General features: G+C 45.1%; 1 protein-coding gene across 2 annotated transcripts in view; it reads right to left on the bottom strand.

The window, feature by feature from the left end:
* Window positions 1-1,554: 1,554 nt before the first annotated feature.
* The window catches only part of ABCB1 (ATP binding cassette subfamily B member 1), a 101,693-nt gene continuing 82,876 nt past the window's right edge, over window positions 1,555-20,371 (bottom strand). For both annotated transcript variants that reach the window (XM_061413731.1, XM_061413732.1), the window contains 7 exons: window positions 19,892-19,992; window positions 18,330-18,470; window positions 15,163-15,319; window positions 14,482-14,679; window positions 6,540-6,746; window positions 3,035-3,181; window positions 1,555-2,174 (listed from right to left, as the gene is read on the bottom strand). In XM_061413731.1, the coding sequence (XP_061269715.1) occupies window positions 1,953-2,174; window positions 3,035-3,181; window positions 6,540-6,746; window positions 14,482-14,679; window positions 15,163-15,319; window positions 18,330-18,470; window positions 19,892-19,992 (1,173 nt within the window). In that variant the 3' untranslated portion in view covers window positions 1,555-1,952. The remainder of the gene's footprint in view (window positions 2,175-3,034; window positions 3,182-6,539; window positions 6,747-14,481; window positions 14,680-15,162; window positions 15,320-18,329; window positions 18,471-19,891; window positions 19,993-20,371) is intronic.

The raw sequence follows: 20,371 nt of genomic DNA, 5'->3' as shown, positions 1-20,371 counted from the left end.
CTCCGGATGTGGGGAGAGAGAAAGGAGCTTCTTTGGCAGCCTCCCGCATGGGCTGGGAAGCTACGTGTCACCCACAAGCTCTTATTTTCCCTGAGAGAAACTGCAGGATGAGGTCTCTCCTGGCCCTAAGCTGGGTCCCCTTGGGGGCAGGGTGAAGCTGCACCTCCTGCTCTCTCAGTGCATCCAAACTCAGTTTTGGGCTCCAAAGACGGGCTGAAACTTCTCTTTTGGAAGCCCGGACTTCTCAAAGGCTCTCTGGTCGGTGGGTGACTGTTTCAGACAATGTTTTCCAGGGGCTCCTGGACCAAGGCTGGTGGCGGGGGGAGGGGGCGCTGCTCGACCCAGCTCACAGGCTATTTCAGGGTCCAGCCAGGGCCAAGTCTGTATCCCTACCAGTCGACTTGCGGGGAAGCAAGACTCCTTCCTCTCAGGGCCCCTTGGCACAGGGTGTTGGATGCCACAGCTCCCAGACGGTACTCCTGTTCGTGGTTCAATGCCAAATTACTGTCGCTGAGGGCAAAACAAAGAGGGCAGATGCCTTATTCTGCCGCAAGGCTGATGTCACTCCTCAAGGGCTTGTCATTTTAATCTGCATTTCTTTGGGACCGTGCACTTTCTTTCTCCAACGTTTCTTCTTTGGGAGTTTCTGGACCATGTTCTCTTCCCATTTTTCCTTGGAGGGGATGGCATTTTTGTTCCTTTTAAAATTCTTCGTATTTTCAGGATGCCAATTGTTCATAATAAATGTGGCAAATATTGCTCCCAGCTTGTGCCTTTCAGTCATGTTTATAGTGCTTTTTGGCTTGTCTTTTTGTAGTCGGAGCACCATTTTCTGATTGTATTTAAACTTACAGCACATTTTAATCATCTGCCACCAGAAGGATCAATTTGGAAGAGACCAGTTTACTGGGAAAAGTGATTCAATATCAAAACAGAAGAAAAATTTTATTGTGAAACGTGCAAAAAAGAACTTCTTGGTGGTCCAGTGGCTAAGACTCTGTGCTCCCAAGACAAAGGGGCCTGGGTTTGATCCCTGGTCTGGGAACTGGATCCCACATGCCACAACTGAGAGTGGGAATGCCGCAAACAGATCCCGCATGCCGCAGTGAAGATCGAAGGCCCCATGTGCTGCAACCAAGACCCAGCGCAGCCAAATAAATACATGCAAATACTTTTCAAAAGTACAAAAAGATGAAAATTCTGTAAAAGCCCTTCATAACAACAATGCAACACAGTCAACACACATGACAGTATGTGCTTCACAGCTTCCATCCTCTGCCCCCAAAACCCTGTACTGATCCATGTGAGTGGTCGGAGTCAGCATAATGTGGAAATACAAGAATCAGCAGGATCAAGTTCAAGAAGAAGCCACATGGCTTTGTAGAATAGAACCCAACGTGAAAAGACATGTACAATAGGAATTAATATACAGCTTAACCATTCTTACAAAATTAATGGGCGTTTTTAAAGAATTCCTTTTTTTTAAGTGCAGAAATGATCTTCAATAGTCCAGGTGAGAGATGACAGATTTACAGGCACTTCAGACAAGATGACTCCAGTCATATACAAGTTTAGTTTTATTATAGGCACTATATGCAAACATTCAGTACTTTTTGCTACTTCTGTAATCTTTTAGCAGGGCAGTCAGTTACAGTTCGAATAAGAAAATATAAATAACAATTATACACTTTATTAACAAAAACTACTTTGAATGATTCTATAACCTTTCTAATGCAATCATACCCACTGATTTACTCCTGTTGATGATGCTTCTTTCTGTTCTTTCAATTATAAAGTCTCTGAAGACCCAGAACAGAGTGCGATGGATCTTCCACTGCAGCAGGAAATGTTAAATAAGTAACTCTACATAGTTTCTCTGTTAAGTGTTCCCTTTTTAATTTTGATTAAATGCCATATTTTAACACGAATACTATAAGACAATATTTGACAGCTTATATGGTCACTGTTGATTGGCGCTTTGTTCCAGCCTGGACACTGACCATGGTGAAATAGATGCCTTTCTGTGCCAGCAGCTGCTGGTGTGTGCCATGCTCCTTGATTCTGCCATTCTGAAACACCACTATCAAGTCTGCGTTCTGGATGGTGGACAGCCGGTGAGCGATCACGATGCAGGTGCGGCCTTCTCGGGCTTTGTCCAGGGCTTCTTGGACAACCTGTTCAATAATCACACAAATTACCTCTGGTCAGGATAATCCTCTCCCTTGAATTCCTCCTTCATAACAAGCCTCACCGTTAATGTATCCAACGATAAGTGCTTCTTTAACAGTGTCAGTGGAATACAACACATATTTCACAAAGCAAGGGATCTGTTATATGGAAGATACCGAATCCTAGTTTGGGTTAGTTCTCGGGTAGGGGCTATCTCCAAGTTGTGACTATAAATACAGCCCCTGCGATCATTTAAAAGCATTCAGTAGTGGGCTTATCCAAGCAGCATCCTTCTGGTCTAGCACCACAGTTAAGTCAGGAAGCCTAGGCACGGGCCAAACACACCTTCTCTGAATTTTGGTATTTTTAAGATTAAAAAATAATTCTCAGTACAACATTATAAAACAATTATATTCCAATAAAAGATTTTTTAAAAAAATCTCAGAATAAGTTAATCATTAAGATACCTGAATACTCAACTTTTTCTCAAACTAAAAACAATAGCTAGTATTTACCTAAGGAACAGCCAGGTTTAAACATTTTTCTGTGCTTCCACTTTTTGCTATAGTTGTTGAGGAGATGCTGTCAGTAGAGATGGGACCATGCCTCCTGAATGCAGCTTCTTGGATCAATACAAAGTGATCCAGGGCTATTTTTTGGAGCACACGTGCTATAAGACTAATCTGCCTCATTTCATCTTGGATCTCTTGAATGACAGCTACAGAAAGTGTTTAAATTCCACTGAAAGTAACAAAGTTTGTTATCAGCCTGAATTTTGTTCTTTACCGTAGAAGACAGTAGTGCGAATTTAAACCGTCTAAGGACAGCTGCTTCAAGTGTGAATGAGACCAATTTAAATTCTCACCTTTTCACTTTCCGTGTCCAGAGCCGAGGTAGCTTCATCCAGAAGCAAGATGTGAGGCTGTCTAACAAGGGCGCGAGCTATGGCAATGCGCTGTTTCTGGCCACCAGAGAGCTGAGTTCCTTTGTCCCCTACTCTGGTGTTGTATTTCTGTAAACAGGGTTTTGTTATTATGAAAAGCAGAACTGATAAAGCTGTGAGAAAGAGTCTGCTTGCAGAAAATAGGATAACCACTTCCATATACACAAAAAGGTTGAGGTTCAGAAGCTAAGAATGGGTTGATGAGTTTAACAGCAAATTCATAGCTCTAAATGGCAGGATTAATTTGTCTTCTTGAAAATAGACATTTGTGTCTTAAAAATTATGTTTTAGTGTGGACAAATTAACCTGAGGAAGACTACTGCTGCAATGTTAGTCTCTTCAAGCCTTCTGGTTTCACTATATTTGGGACAAAGACTGGTCAGAGGAAGGAAATTTGATTTTAACAGGCTATGCAGAATAATATAATTGAAGCTCATTTTATTTATGACCAGTAGGTGATGCTCTCTGCATTATTTCAAAAAGTGAGGAAGGGAAGACTCTTAGAACGCTAACCTTTTGCTGTCTGTTTTTATAAGACTATTTCCAAAGCGTCAACAATTTTAATGGATGCCAAGAAATTCTATCTTGGTATCTCACTTGAAAAGCTGAAATCTCCTGATTTACTTTTGTTTTTAGAATTCTCCTGACAGTAGATAATTAAGTATTAAATATGACGATAAGGACTGGAATTAATAGGGTAAATAAGTGAGAGCAGAAATGCAATGTATAACCTAGAAAACCACATTATCCTTTTTCATTCTCAGATTCTTGCCAGGCTGAAATTTTGTAAACTGTGGGCTCTGATTCTGACATGCAGAGTTTGATTTTAAATCACATCCTACTTCCTACTCTGCTGGTGAGAACGTAAGCTGGTGCAGCCACTATGGAAATTCCTCAGAAAACTAAAAATAGAATTACCATATGATCTAGCAACACCACTCCTGGGCACACATCCAGACAAAACTCTAACTCAAAAAGATACGCGCACCCTATGTTCATAGTAGCACTGTTCACAACAGCGAGACATGGGAGCAATCTAAACATTCACCAGCAGATGAACAGTTACCAAAGGTGTGGTGCGTACATACGATGGAATACCACGCAGCCGTAAAAGAGAATGAAATAATACCATCTGCAGCCATGTGGATGCAACTAGAGATTATCACACTAAGTGAAGTAAGTCAGAAAGAGAAAGACAAATATCATATGGTATCACTCATGTGCAACCTACAATATGACACAAGTGAACTGAGCTGCAAGACAGACTCACGGACACAGAGAACAGACTCGTGTCGCCAAGGGGAGCGAGGTGGGGAGCGATGGAGAGGGAGGCTGGGGTAAAGCAGAAGTAATTACTGTATACAGGATGGATCCACAGCGAAGTCTAGTGTGAACCACAAAGGTGAAGAAGTAGGTCCTTGGGGCAAGATACACTTCATAAGGTAGATGATAATCACTCTCAGTATTTGTCTTTGTTAACCCCTATCCCAGTGGTTCTCTAACTGTACCTGCATCCCTTATCACCTGGGGTATCAGAACACAGATTCCTAGACCCCAGTTCCAAGTTTCTGGTGCAGCAGGTCTGGGGTAGGGCCTGAAAATCTGCATTTCTCACAGGATCCCAGGTGATACTGAGGTGCTGGCCTATGCCCAGACTAACTGACCTCATCATTAGTGAAGGGGATTAAAGTTATGCACTGAATGTTCCAGCCTTGGGAAGGGCCCATTATCCACAGATGGGCTAGAAGGTTAAAGCAGGGGAGAGAGGGGACACTGCTTCTTCCTGGAGGACTGTGATGTGTGGTGCCGGCAGTGATCCAGAGAAGAGCCTCAAGCAAAGGCAGTCTCGGGAGCGGCCTAGGGCCATAAGGCATTGTCATCTTTCCCCAAGAGGAGAGGACCTTCTCTGCTGGTTTGAAGTTGACCTTTGTTTTCAGGGGGCAATTCCTTATAATAAAGAACATAACTTGTGATAATGGGGGGGCATGAGATAAGACAGGTCTAGTGTATATGTGTTCTCGTGTCTGAGTCTTGCAACCCTGTAGACTGTAGCCCGCCAGGCTCCCTTATCCATGGGATTTTTCCGGGCAAGAATACTGGAGTGGGTTGCCATTTCCAACTCCAGACAGTCTAGATGCACTTAAAACACAGGACCTAAGCAGCTTAAGAGAGGTAAGAGGCTCCATTTATCTAATTTCCTAGGAGGAATTCGGAAGGCATCCATGGGACAACAGCCCAGGGCGGGCTTCAATATCAGTCCGGCAAGTGGAGCGTGGGATCCATGTGAGAGATGACACCATACCACGGACACTCCAATAACTCACCCTTGCTCAGAGCCTTTTTTATGAATGGGTCCAGTCCCCTGGCCTGGCCTGACTCCACAGAGAGAGGCTCAAGGCTTGGGGCAGAGCTGCAAGGAGGCAGAGGGAAGGAAGGTTGGGAGAGAAATGATGGGGAGGGTCACACCTGCTTCTGTGGGCTCCGTGCCCTGATGTGGAGGGCAAGGCCTCCCAGACGTGTACTTTTTAGTCAGACTGCTCACAGGGAGTCAGGCAGGTGGTTGGGTAAACATGACATAGGATGGGGATGGGAAGTGTCGGAAACATGACACAGACGGGGACAGGAAGTGTCCTGTAACCATGACACAGACGGGGATGGGAAGTGTCCTGTAACCATGACACAGACGGGGACGGGAAGTGTCCTGTAACCATGACATAGATGGGGACGGGAAGTGTCCTGTAACCATGACACAGACGGGGACGGGAAGTGTCCTGTAACCATGACATAGATGGGGACGGGAAGTGTCCTGTAAACATGACAGACGGGGATGGGAAGTGTCCTGTAACCATGACACAGACGGGGACGGGAAGTGTCATATAAACATGACATAAGACGGGGACAGGAAGTGTCAGAAACATGACACAGACGGGGATGGGAAGTGTCCTGTAAACATGACATAGACGGGGACGGGAAGTGTCCTGTAACCATGACATAGATGGGGACGGGAAGTGTCCTGTAAACATGACAGACGGGGACAGGAAGTGTCCTGTAACCATGACATAGATGGGGACGGGAAGTGTCCTGTAAACATGACAGACGGGGACGGGAAGTGTCCTGTAAACATGACATAGATGGGGACGGGAAGTGTCCTGTAAACATGACAGACGGGGACGGGAAGTGTTCTGTAACCATGACATAGATGGGGACGGGAAGTGTCCTGTAAACATGACATAGATGGGGACGGGAAGTGTCCTGTAAACATGACAGACGGGGATGGGAAGTGTTCTGTAACCATGACATAGATGGGAAGATGCTTGTCCACAGCAGGGGTGTGTTTTGGTTGCTCAATTCTCTTCACCTTTGGGATCCAGCCCTTTACAAATCACAACCACAGGCTCCCAGGCACTGCATCTTGTGAGAGACTTACGTCTGGCAGCATCTCGATGAAGGGGTGGATGTTGGCCTCCTTGGCCGCGCGCTCAATCTCCTCCTGGGACACGACCCGGCTGTTGTCTCCGTAGGCGATGTTCTCGCCGATGCTGCAGTCAAACAGAATGGGCTCCTGGGACACGATGCCCATGTGTGCACGCAGCCACTGGACATTCAGCTGCTTTATTTCCTTGCCATCGATTAACTGAAAACAAGAGATCATGGATCAGCCTCAGAACCGGAACATTTTTGAATTTAGCAAAATTAATGTTGTTATTTCCTACGTTAAGACTGCAAGTTGTTATGAGACTGTTGTTGTTGCTTTATTTTGGGCTGTCAAGGTTAACTGAATCAGGTTCTAACTGCATGCTTTGGGGAACTGTCATGTTTCTTGCATTTTAACTCTGGCTTCTGATATATGCATCTGGAAGGCAGAATAATTGCTGTCCCTTGGACTGCAAGATCAAATTAGTCAATCTTAAGGGAAATCAACCCTGAATCAACCCCCCACCACCGTTGGAAGGACTGATGAAGCTGAAGCTCCAGTATGTTGGTCATCTGATGTGAAGAACCGACTCACTGGAAAAGTCCCTGATGCTAGGAAAGATTGAGGGCAAGAGGAGAAGGGGGTGACAGAGGATAAGATATTGGATGACATCACCGATGCAATGGACATGAACTTGGGCAAACTTCGGGAGACAGCGAGGGACAGGGAGGCCTGGCATGCTGCAGTCCGTGGGGTCACAAAGTCGGACACAACTGGGTGACTAAACAACAGCAACAAGGCATAATAATGCCCAAGTCCTCCATCCCAGATATCCACATTCTAGTTCACGAAACCTGCTCATATTATTCACATGCAGAGAGAATTATGATGGGAGGCTTGCTCATTAGCTGAGCTCAAGATGAGGAGCTTATCTTGGATTATCCAGGTGGACCCAACATAATCATAAGGGTCCTTAACTGTGGGGGGTGGAGGGCAGGAGACTGGGGATCACAGTGAAACAACACGAGGAGGACTCGATCAGTCGTTGCTGGCTTTGAAGATGGAAGAAGGGGCCATGAGCCAGAAAAGATAAACAAGCAGACTCTCCCTGAGGGCCTGCAGAAGGCGCACAGCCCCGCCAACACCGTGCGGTCCACTTCGGACATCTGACTTCCAGAATGCATAAGATAGACCTGTGGGGTTTTACTCCCCTAAACTGGCTGTAATTTGTTGTAGCAGCCACCAGAAACTAATAAAACATATTCTATTTCTGGAATGTATTCTGGCATTCTTTTTTTTTTTTTTTAAATAAGATGACTTTTTAATTTTAGTTTTCTGGCCATACCATGTGGCACACAGGATCCCAGTTCCCCAACCAGGGGCTGAACCCTAGTTCAACTGGAGTCTTAACCACTGGACCAGCCAGGGAAGTCCCCCATCCTTACCGCTCTGTATCGATTTTTCACAGGAAAAGCATCCACAATTCGATTGGAAATAACTAACTGCTATCACCACATAACAGGCCTGGAGGTCACATTTCTGATCTGACCTGTTAGTCAGGATCAGCTTTTTGAGGACTCAAGTGAAACAGAAGTGAGCGTGGGAGGATGCCGCTATCTCTCTAAATAGTTGTTGACCTTAGGAAAGTGAGTTAGTACCTCTGTTTCTTTGCACATAAAATGGGAATGATTATAATCCCTAAACTCCGGATTGAGGATTCAGCGACGTCAGCAGGGACCCCACTGAGCACAGTGCTGGGCACAGAGTGTGTGAAGGACTGTCTGTGGTTTGGAACGGTGCCTGTGTGATGCACTTGGAACCACAGCAGAGGGACAGATGTCTGAGGGGATGAAAGGATGGACAGACATCTATAGCTTACCCAGAGCAGCAGGAGGGAGAGCCTGGCCTTTCTCTAGGAACCTGGTTCCCCTTGGATCACTCTGCAGAAGCCTGGGCATGCCCATTACAGCCTCGCAGATAAAAATCCTTCCTTTCTGATGGAGATGTATCTGCCCCAAAGATCTACTTTGCAAGAGAACACTGGCATTCAAGTGAGAGCTGCCATAATCGTGGAAGAAGACATCAGTGACTCAGCTTCGAGCTTTTCTAATACTGATGAGTATATCCCGAGCTATAAATATACTCTGAATCCCATGTGCCCGGCTGCCCGCCTCTGGGAGACAGCTGGCCAAGGACAGGGTACATACGGGCTTTGCTGCAGGAAGGTAGCTTCTATTCGTGAAACTAGCAGGTGCAAAGATGGATGGAAAACACAGCCATGACCTTATTAGCACCCAGCCCAGTTGCCATGGAGACTATTCCAAGCATCTATGCTCCAGGCTTCCTCGTGGTGTTAAGTGAAAGTGGAAAGTAGAGGCTGAAGAGAGGAAGGAAAAACCACACAAGGATGGTTACAAACCATATAGCAGGTCAGGCTAGATGGAAGACTGTGCACTTCAGAAATGGAGAACTGAGGGAAGAAAAAGAATTTTTTTCCAGACTTATACCCCTAGGGAGCTTCCCTGGTGGCTCAGATGGTAAAGAATCTGCCTGCAATGCAGGAGACCCAGGTTCAATCTCTGGGTTGGGAAGATCCCCTGGAGAAGAGAATGGCAACCCACTCCAGTATTCTTGCCTGGAGAATTCTATGGACAGAGAAGCCTGGGGGCTACAGTCCACGGGGTTGCAAAGAGTCATACACAACTGAGCAACACACACACACAGACAGACAGACAGACAGACACGCACACACACACACACACACACACTACTAGGAGAAAAAAAGACAGTTTAATATAATCAGATGAATATGACTGATCCCTGCAAGCTTCAATGAGTTTTTCCATCAGACATATAATAAGATGCTTAGAGCTCCTCATCCCCACACTATACACAGCTACTGCTAACTATTTAAAACTTGTGTTTCCTAAAGGATCCTTTCCTGAGGGAAAATATGTTTAAACGTCCAAATGTAAAAAGATCAATGCACATCTTCTTTGGCTGAGGCACGGGTGGTGATCTGAGGAAGACCAAGGAAATCCAGTGAGTCTGTGAACACTGCTCAAAAGATCCTGGCCTAAGTGAAAATCTCAAGTAACACACTGACAGTAACAATGAAAGGCTAAATTAAAATGATGAGCTATCCCTATTCTAGACTTAAATCTACTGCCTGATTTCAGTAGCACAATCAAATGTTAAATATGTATCATTTTCCTGTATGTATTTACTCTGAAATAATCATTTTAGACAAGTTATTGAGCACTGATTATATTATAGGTCCTGTGTTGAAGTATGCCTCATGCACTCTTTCATTTAATCTTGACAAAACTTGCAAGATCGGTGTGATTTTAATCCCCATTTTACTGATGAGGACACGAGCAGAGTTCCGTCGCTTGTGCAGGGTCACGTTCTTAGTGGCTAAGGGAGCTCAGGTCTGCACACTACAGGTTAGATTTTGGCTACACAATGGTTGAGAATTGAAAAATACTTTCTGTCTTCTTTCAAAGGAACAATGTGTCCATCTTAGCCCAGGCACCCAGTGGGTAACAGCCAGACGACAGGCTTCTAGCTGTGTCCTAAGAGGGAGAGAGGACTCTGATGGTGGTGTGAAGGATGGGCAAGGGGAGAAAGGAAAGGTCAGGGGAAGACCAAAGACTCGAGTGAGTCTCAGTGAAGCTAATGAATGTAAGATTCAAGGACCCTCATCTGCAGGCAAATGCTAGGAGTTACACAATGTCCTGGATGAGGGGAGGCCAGGCTGTAGTCAGGGGGTTTTCTGGCTAAGCCTTTAGGATAACTTGCCTAAAAAGGAGAGGGACCAGAATCCTTAAGGCTTTAATATTTTGTTGTGAATTTTTTTCATTAGAAGTAAATATTTACGCTTGTGACTAATTCTGTGTTCCTAACTCTTTCAAGTATAGTCCCTGAACCTGTACAACTTTCGGGCCCCACGAAACTCAGAACCTCTACTCTCTGAACAATCCCATAGCTTCATTTTGTAAGACTCGCCACAGTGTGACCTGAAACTTGAAGTTACCAGTTCAGTGGTCCTCAAAGTCTGGTTGGCATCAGAATCATCTGGGAAAGTTTAAAAAATGAAAAGGCCAGGTCCTAACCTGTGTGAATGAGCCAGGGTGGCTGCATTCTTTGTGAGCTCTCCAGACCATTCGGACCCACACCAGTCTGAGAACCAGCGCTCAGGTCAACGTTGCTAAGTGTGACTTGAGGCTTGCTGATGGTCACGAGCATTTCCTGACCTCAGGGTCAAGTCCTTACTTCAGTTCTTACAATCAAATGACGCTCCGGTCCCCAGACTCATTTTTTTTTTTCATGGCACTAAGAACTAATTGCTAATAACCTATTGACTTAGTCTTTATGATCACCAACTGATGTTCATAAACAGAACCTGGCACATTTACTAGCCTTTACTGGGGCACTTCCACTAAGAAGGCCGGCCGCTGTGTAGCACTTGGTGGCATCTCAAAGCTCTAGCGCAAACACACAGAGCAGATCATCGTGTTCCTCCAACAGATGAGGGCGCTTTGTTTGCAGTGTATCATCACTGTAGTCCTGAGAGGGTTATTCTACGCACTCAGCACTCATTTCCATATTCTTGTGTGTCTGTCCTTTCACCTATCAAGGGACTGCAGGACTAAAATCTATTTCCTAGGCTCCCTTCTGCCGCCAGCAGTAACTGAGGTTCTACCAGTGAGATGCCCGGTGCAAAACCTGGAAACCAGAAGCTGTGGTAAACCGTCACCCGTGTTCCGGCAGAAAGGAGCTTTTGCAGCAGCGAGACTCTGTCCTTGTGTCTTCAGGCTTGGAGCAGCTGTGACATGGGCACCAGTCCCGGCAACTTCCTGGCCACAGGATCCCAGCTGCGGCACTGATTTGAATGCTGGGAGTGCTGACTCTGACTCCCCTCTGCCAGTGATGATGTGAGTGCTGAACCCCCTTATTAAACGAGCAGCTGCTCAGATGCCCACAGAGCTTTGTTTCCTATGCTGAACCATAACTGGTACGGTTCATGCCTTTAATTTTGCTCCCCTGTGTTAATGGATGTGGAGAATAACCATTTATTTCTTTACTTTCTCGTAGTCTGATTATTTTACTGTTACCATTATTGCTGTTTTCAACTCCAACATTTTGTTATTACCAAGAGTTTTTCCCACTACAGAGACTATGAGAGCAGTTGTGCAGGCAGGCTGGGGAATGAAATTTTTTGCCTTTCCTAAATGGGTTATAATCAAACAAGTTTGAGAGTCATTATTCTAATTAAATCTGCTATTTCAGCCAACTTGTGCTGCATGCGTGCATGATTAGTTGCTTTTGTTGTGTCCCACTCTTTGTGACCCCGTGGACAGTAGCCCGCCAGGCTGCTCTGTCCATGGGGATTCTCCAGGCAAGAATACTGGAGCAGGTTGCCATGCCCTCCTCCAGGGGATCTCCCCGATCCACGGACTGAGCTCATGTCTCCTGAGCCTCCTACATTGGCAGGCGGGTTTTTTACCCACTTGGGAAGCCCAACTTATCTTATGCTACATTAGGGACAAATCACTTATCAGCCACACCTCATATTATCTTTCATCAAACAACATCTTGACTGCACACTCATATAGCCTTATGCCTCTAGTTCTAGTTTCCCTTTAACAATCAACTCTAGATTTATCATCTGTTTTAAAAAATTTTTTGACCACACCAGGTGGCATGTGGGATCTTACTTCCCCCACTAGGGATCAAACCCACGTCCCCTACATTGGAAGCATGGAGTCTTAACCAATGGACCCCGGAGACGTCCCAAAGTCTATCTTCTTTAACTCATGGAAGGATGTGCCCTATCTCTTCAGTTAAATTCTTTAACTGGAAGATGGTTAAAATTTTTAATCATCCTCTATAATTCATTAGAGATTAGCATATAACATGCTGCTTAATAAATGTCTCTTAAGGACCATGATCATTGTCTCAGAGTCAACATTTCCTCCTCTGATGGCTTCATTTGTCAGGAAGGTCTTCACTGAGAGTTCTCTGTCCAAACCTTGAACATAAAACTGAAGCATAAAGTCAGAATTCACAGAAGATATGTGATGAAGTAGTAAAAATAAGGAACCAAGCTTAAAGAAGAACAAAGCGTACATAACTGTCACAGAATAGACTCACTAAAGGCACAACTGTCTTTGGATACAGTAAGAGATATTTATGATCACTGTGATTACTGTGAGGAAGTGCAAAGAGCCCTCACCTACAGGTAGAAAATGCTATTTCCATGTCAACCATTAATACAAGCAGGACCCATAAGGAGCTGGCGGGCATCACCTCACTGTACAAAGCAGGTGTCCATCCTGGTTGGGCAGTGCCCAGGCCATTCCAGTTGTTGAATATTTTGAATGTCACCCCTGAGTATAACCGATAACTCAAGGTCTACATAATGGAAATGTTTTGCTATAAACTTCACTCCTTCCTAATATGATTCTTTTCTAGTCCCCATTACAGTCATTTCAAAATTTACTATTTTGGGGAAATCTCTGGTGGTCCAGTGGTTACAACTTTGTAATTTCACTGCAATGGCCCAGGTTCCATCCCTGGTCAGGGAACTAAGATCCCACAAGCTGCACAGTGCGACCAAAAAATAACAATAAATAATGTCCCTACTCCCTTCACAATGCCTATCTCATTCCCAGTGCCTAAGATAGTCCCTGACAGGCACTCATTGACAGTTTACTGAATGTCCCATGAATCAATCTGACCCTTCACTTACCCTTTTAGTTTAGAAAGAAAAGAGAATCCCTCTATGTTCTTTATTTACTTCCCAAATTTGTTGATATTGCTTTTTTTTTTTTTCCTTAGAAGGTCTCTGAATTTCCTTTCTCCATCAATGGTTTTATCCCATCTTCAGCCATAAAAATGTTCAAGATTCCCCGTGATGAAGGTCTTCCCTGGGTTCTGCCCAGTTGTATTTTCCTTCCCTCTCCTTTGATCTGCTGCTAATCTCCACACACCTCGTCTCCGTTTCCCTCCTAACCACACCTCAGCCACGCTCAACTGTTTTCTCCCACCATCACTTCACTCAGGAGACTGTGAAAGGTCAGAAGCAGCCCATTAACTGCCAGCTCCTCCCACGTCTTTTCAGTCTTCACCGTACCTCGTCTCTCCACGGCATCTGCCACTGGGGACCGCCTTCTCCTTGCCATACCGGGCTTCCATCTGGCTTCTCTCAGCGCCCCTCCTCTGCCTTTCTGGATGTCCACCCCCCAACCCCCCGGCCCCCGCCGATCCTCTCATGTAACTGAGACCAAGGGAAGGGGGACGGCAGGCAAAAAGGCTGCCTGTCGAGGAGGGGAAGGTAGTAGAGTTGAGGGAAAAGTTGGACAAATTGGCTGGAACAGTGGACACAGCTTTGAGACTATGTCAAGGAGGTCAGGCCACTGTTTAAAGGTTTATAAAGCCATGGCTTATGGTCGAGAATTAAATACATCTAGGCATTAAGAAGACGAAAAATTTGGAATGAGCTGAACAAGAAAGGATGCTCAGAAGGACCTAGAGATTATAACTAAATGAAGTAATTCACACAGAGAAAGGCAAATATCATATGCTATCACTCACGTGGAATCTAATTTTTTAAAATTATACAAATGAACTTTACAAAACAGAAAGAAGACTCTCAGATTTCGAAAACACACTTATGGTTACCAAAGGGGAAACATGTTGGAGAAGGATAAATTAGGAGCGTGGGATTAGCACACACAATCCTCTATATATAAAACAGATAGCTGACAAGGACCTCCTGTTGAGGGAACTCCACTCAATATTCTGTAACAACCTGCATGGGTAAAGAATCTGAAAAAAGCGTGGATATATGTATATGTGTAACTGAGCTGCTTTGTCGTACACCTGAAACTAACACAATATTGTAAATCAACTACACTCCACAAAAAACTAAAGAAAATAGTGCGCTCACCACTGTGCCAGCCAAGGGGTCATAGAACCGCTCCAGGAGCTGGACGACCGTGCTCTTCCCGCAGCCGCTGCTGCCCACCAGGGCCAGCGTCTGGCCCTTCTTCACCTCCAGGCTCAGCCCCCGAAGCACCGGGATGTCGGGTCGAGTGGGGTAGTTGAACACGACGTCATTAAATGCCACATTTCCTTCCACTGTACTCTAAAATCAGGACAGTAACAGTAAATTTCATTGCTGCAATCCTGAAAACTGACTTTAGAGCCAATCCTCTGTACTGCCAGGTATCAGAGGGCAGCGACCTTGGATTGCAATCAAGCTTCAGTTGTAACTGCTAGAAAGTAATACAGATCTAAAAGGGTCAGCGTTTCCACAGCATGTCTCATTAACACAATACAAACGTGATAACCCAAAGCTATAACAGAATTACCTATACATAATAAAACCTGATTCGCAGGATTTGTGTATAAAATGGGCAGTATTCCTATATCCCTGTGGCTCTGTTATATAAAAGTACTAGATGTTAACATGTATCAATATTATCAGCATTTATTAAAATGAACCCCTGATCAAGAAAGTTTCATTTTACTACCAGCAAGTAAAAGCACAGATTTTATTAAAGTTCCACTTAGAATACATTCATTCATCAGTTAGGAGCAGGTCACGTAATCAAAACACGAAACTGACCGGCTTTAGGCCTTCTGTGCTGTAGCTGTCGATCAGAGGAATTTTTTCAATGATATTGATGACGTGGGCTGCTGACACTTTGGCCTTGGCATAGTCAGGAGCAAATGAACTGACCTGTCCCACAGCCATGGCACCAAAGACAATAGCTGAGAACACTCTGCCAACAACAAAGACAAAATGTGTCAAGAGTTAACGACTGCAATGCCCAAAGGGTGGCACTTCTACAACCTGAGAGCGCTACCTCGAAGAATCCCAACACATTAGTCAAAGAATAAAACAACCGTTTCCTTATAAGTTCATATCAGTGTGGTTAACTGATTGTAAAATGACCCCACGTTTCACCTCTCTCTGGGTTTTCGCCTTCTTATAATGTGACCTTGCAGCCTCTCCATGGAAGAAGTGGAATTTGTCTTCCTACCCTTGGAATCTGGGTTGGCCTTGGGACTTGCTCTGGCCAACAGGATGTGGTGGAAGTGACCGTTTCCAGCTCCAAGCCTACAATTCAGGGGGCCTTGTGTGCTCCTGTCTCTCTCATTCCGCCACAACCACAAGCCCAGCTGGCTGGCTGGAGGACAAGGCACGGACAGAAGAGTGTTGTGTGGACCCCACTGCTCACTGCACACACGTGTGAGCCCAGCTGAGATCTCCTCTGCCTAGGCCAGACAGCAGAACTGCCTGGCTGACCCCAGACTTCAGAGCCAAGAACATATATTCACTATTGTACATTCCTGGGGGCTAGCGGGTGGCTGTCTTGCAGCAGTATCTGTGGCCATCAATAACGGATACAGGCAGTTTTGCTGGAATTGGATCAGAGTCTTAGAAAAGCTGTGAGCCATGCAGCAAACAAGAGAGTTCCTTAAACAGCCACATAGTGTGCTGGTCTCAAGATGCACTGAGTTCTTTTTGGGTTTTTTTTTGGCCATGCTGCAGCTTCTGAGATCTTAGCTCCCCTTAGGGATCGAACCCAGGCCACAGTATAGAAAGCAACTGAATCCTAACCACTGGATCACCAAGGAAGTCCCTGCATCGCCATTCTTAATCTACATCATGGGAATCATAGCAGCTTCAAGTCGGGAAGGACTTCACAGGATGTCAAGTCCAGCTCTCCAAGTTTGTGCCAGGGCGCACACCCCAGGCCAGCTCCCATCCTTTGTTTCAGGAAGGAGGAAGTTTGCTAAAGGAAGTCTTTTGTTAATCAAAGAGAAATGTACATCCTTTTGCCTAATACTGCCCTTCAAAGAACTGGAATATTATTTAAAAAGCCCTTTGCATCTTTGGTAACTCCTTTCACTCCCAACATTCCAGCTGCCCTTCTCTGGACACATTGATCAAAATGTCTTTTTAAACAGTAGGCCTAGAACCGATACAACACTGGGGATCTTCCCAGGATCATACCATGAGTCCATCAGGTCTGTTTCTTTGGGCTCTATGCCTGAGCCAACGGAGCCCACAGCGCTGTTTCTACACACCTCTGAACAAATCACTCAGATGGTTCATTTGGTCTGCTTATCTAGACCTGTGGGATCTTTTTCAAACAGATAACTCTTCAGACAGGTCTCCCCTATCCCTTACTCAGAAGACTGATTTTCTGAATCTAACAATCCAAGAGTCAGTAACTTCCATCAGTTGAATACCTTAACCTCAGAGTAAAGCACTAATTTGGATTCTCTGGTGACTTAGACAGTTAAGAGTCTTCCTGCAATGCTTGTGAACTGTGGTGTTGGAGAAGACTCTTCAGAGTTCCTTGGGCTGCAAGGAGATCCAACCAGTCCAACCTAAAGGAGATCAGTCCTGGGTGTTCATTGGAAGGAATGATGTTGAAGCTGAAACTCCAATACTTTGGCCACCTGATGCGAAGAGCTGACTCATTTGAAAAGACCCTGATGTTGGGAAAGATTGAGGGCAGGAGAAGGGGACGACAGAGGATGAGATGGTTGGATGGTATCACCGACTCAATGTACATGGGTTTGGGTGGACTCCAGGAGTTGGTGATGGACAGGGAGGCCTGCGGTTCATGGGGTCGCAAAGAGTCGGACATGACTGAGCGACTGAACTGAACTGAGTTCAATCCCTGAGTCCGGAAGATACCCTGGAGATGGACATGGCAACCCACTCCAGTATTCTTGCCTGGAAAATCCCATGGACAGAGAAGCCTGGTGGGCTACAGTCCATAGGATTGCAAAGAGTCGGACACGACTGAGAGACTACACTTTCACTTTCAAAGAAATAATTATAAAATAATTATCTAATCGAAGCACCAATACCAGTGAAGCCTGATTACAATCCTTTGGCCATAGTTATAAAGAGCACCTGCATGTCATCTGTCAGAGAAAGGTTGAGTGGAAATTTTACAATCTTCTGTTGGGGTCATCCTGAGAAACCTGGAATGCATGCACAAATCAATGTCTAAATAGGATGTAAATATACTGACACATCCTTCCAAGTTTCAATGATGCTGGTTTAACTATAAAACTGTGTCACCCTGATTATGGTATGTTATGAAAGGGCAGCTCAGACATCACCAAATCAAGACACTCAGAAAAATTACACTCACTTTTCACTACCAAACCACATATTTTAGTTTAACTGTATATTCAGTATTTTAGAAGGAAGTCCAGGCCTGTCTTCTGACTCAGGTACAATCTTCTGCATTTCACAGTGATGAGCCAGATATTTCCATAGAGCTTTCCTTTTTCATTCCTCAATTTCTCCAGCTCTTACCTTCTAATTCCTTTTCTCTTATTAAGCAAAGCAAATGTATCCTAGAATATTCCAGAGCTCTCAGAACTCAGTGCTCCACATCTATTCTTTAGCTGCCCTGTTCAGAATCTTCTCAAAGGAACTAGGTACTTGACTCTGGGTGAGGCTTCTTCCCAAACACCCAGACCTGCTGGAAACCCCTTGATGAATCACAACCCCACCGAGCCATGTATTTGAGAATGTCAAATGTGTGAGTCAGTACTGGGGAGAAGGGCAGATGCCAATTCCCCAAATGAAATGGGATGCTTTCAGGGTAACACACGGAAACTCAGAGGCAAAACGCCAACTTCTGAATCACCAAAATCTCTTCATGAAGCTCCACAGTAAGGCTTCCTATCCAGACATGAAGCAGATGCACCTTGGTTTCATTTCTAGAGCCCGACTGTCAATAGGAGCCCCGTACTTACAAGAGAACATCCTGAAACTCCATGATGCCTTGCGCCACCAAGTAGGCACCAAACCGGAAACAGCCAGCATAGGAGAAATACATCATTGCCTGGGTGAAGGCAAATGTAATTCCAAAGACATGTGCTTTCCTCAAAGAGTTTCTGAAAAGAAGACATTCTGACATTTACTTGACTTTCATTTCTCAGTCCTTAAAACATAATCTTTGATGCGTTAGCAGTAGGGGATGGTGGCATAGCAGACAAAATGGGTTTCATTTCCAAAACCCTAAGTTTGGTCATCACATCTCCACTTTAATGGAGAACTAACCACACCTCGAAGTGTTGAGGTCAAGGTAAAATAAGCCAAGGACAAGAGTTCGTTAGGGGTTAGTGCACTCCTTCCCTCCCCCCCACCCGTGGACATGTAACATATATGTACTCTACACTGAACAATCACTCAACACGTGTTGACCCAACACCATGAGCTGCAGGGACGTGAAGGGCCACGCAGAGGTGCCAGCTGTGTTCTTGACCTTGGGGACCCAGGAGCTGAGCTGGATGACTCATGCAGTGGAAGTTTCCCTTGTAACATGTTACAGCAAGAAATGAGGAGGCACCAGTGGCACCCCACTCCAGTGTTCTTGCCTGGAGAATCCCATGGATGGAGGAACCTGGTAGGCTGCAGTCCATGGGGTCGCTAAGAGTCGGACACGACTGAGCGACTTCACTTTCACTTTTCACTTTCATGCATTGGAGAAGGAAATGGCAACCCACTCCAGTGTTCTTGCCTGGAGAATCCCAGGGACGGGGAGCCTGGTGGGCTGCCATCTATGGGGTCCCACAGAGTCGGAGAGGACTGAAGCGAATTAGCAGCAGCAACCCTCTGGGGGTTTAGGGAAGGCGCCCCCAGGGAGTTAACACATGTGGTTTTGAGCCACATGGAGCTGGGTGGTGTGGGCGCAGACTGGTGAGTGGGCCTGTTTCAAGCAGAGCAGCTCAGCTTCTGTTTCGAGGACTGGGCTTTAAGCAATTTTTTTCCTATAAAAAGGGTCTACTATAAAACCCAAATCTGTTCATCGTATAAGAAACAAAAGAGTCAAAGAGGTCGGGCCTGCTCGTATCCACGTCACTTTTTAGAGCACTCACCGTGAGTTCATTAAAGGACAAAGGGTCTGCACTGGAGACAGGTAAAGAGAACAAGGAAGGGAGGGTGTCCTCAGGAAGCACCACACCCTCAAGCCTCACAGACACCCCAAATTTCACGTTCCACAAAGAACTCACTCCCAGCAGGATGATGTAGTAGGGTCATCACGCAAACACAGGGTCAGAGCCATTCTCAGTATCCTCGCTCCCTCCCCTGCCCTCGGTTACCTGTTCTCACTGGATCTACCTCAGAGACGTCCTTGCCTTAGGTGAGGTCCTGTGATTCCTCTCTTGGAGAATTACAACTGCTTCCCAATTGGTTCCCTTCTAGAAGTCTCTCCACTTACTCCCTACCTTCTGGTCAAACTAATTTTCCTGAAAACAAACCTGATGATTGAAAAAGTCCCCATACTCCCCTCCTACTCGTCAGTGGCTATTACCTGTATGGTACCTGCAAACTCTGGGCATACATATATTCAAACCTCTCCTCCCGAGTCAAAGAAACAACAGTCCGGAAGTTTTCTATCGCTTCAGTGGCAATCTGTAACAGAGAACACTCCGTCACTAAAGGTACAAAAGCCAGCAGTGGCAACGAGTTGGAATTCCAATAGAGAGATTAATATTATATATTAAATAATATTTATTATGACCTCTGAGTTTCTTTGCTATGGAAAGAGATACTAAGTATGTTATCAAATTGAGTTTTAGATCTGGAAAGAACATGAGCTAATTTAAACTCCTCTCTGCAGAAAGAGATTCTCAAGTGTCCACAGATGAAGGCCCTTACCTAAAGCCACATAGCTTTACAGGAGCGAAAGTAACCTGAGAACTCAGTATTTTACCTCTATTGAAGTGCTCTTTCTTCTATGATGGTCACATTTTCAGTTCATAATTATTATATATAAATTATTATAGTATCA

Source organism: Bos javanicus, chromosome 4, assembly GCF_032452875.1.
Source record: "Bos javanicus breed banteng chromosome 4, ARS-OSU_banteng_1.0, whole genome shotgun sequence".
In the NCBI taxonomy this organism is placed as follows: Eukaryota; Metazoa; Chordata; class Mammalia; order Artiodactyla; family Bovidae; genus Bos; species Bos javanicus.
Note: the sequence above shows the minus strand (reverse complement) of the source record. Positions and strands in the feature narration are given on the sequence as shown.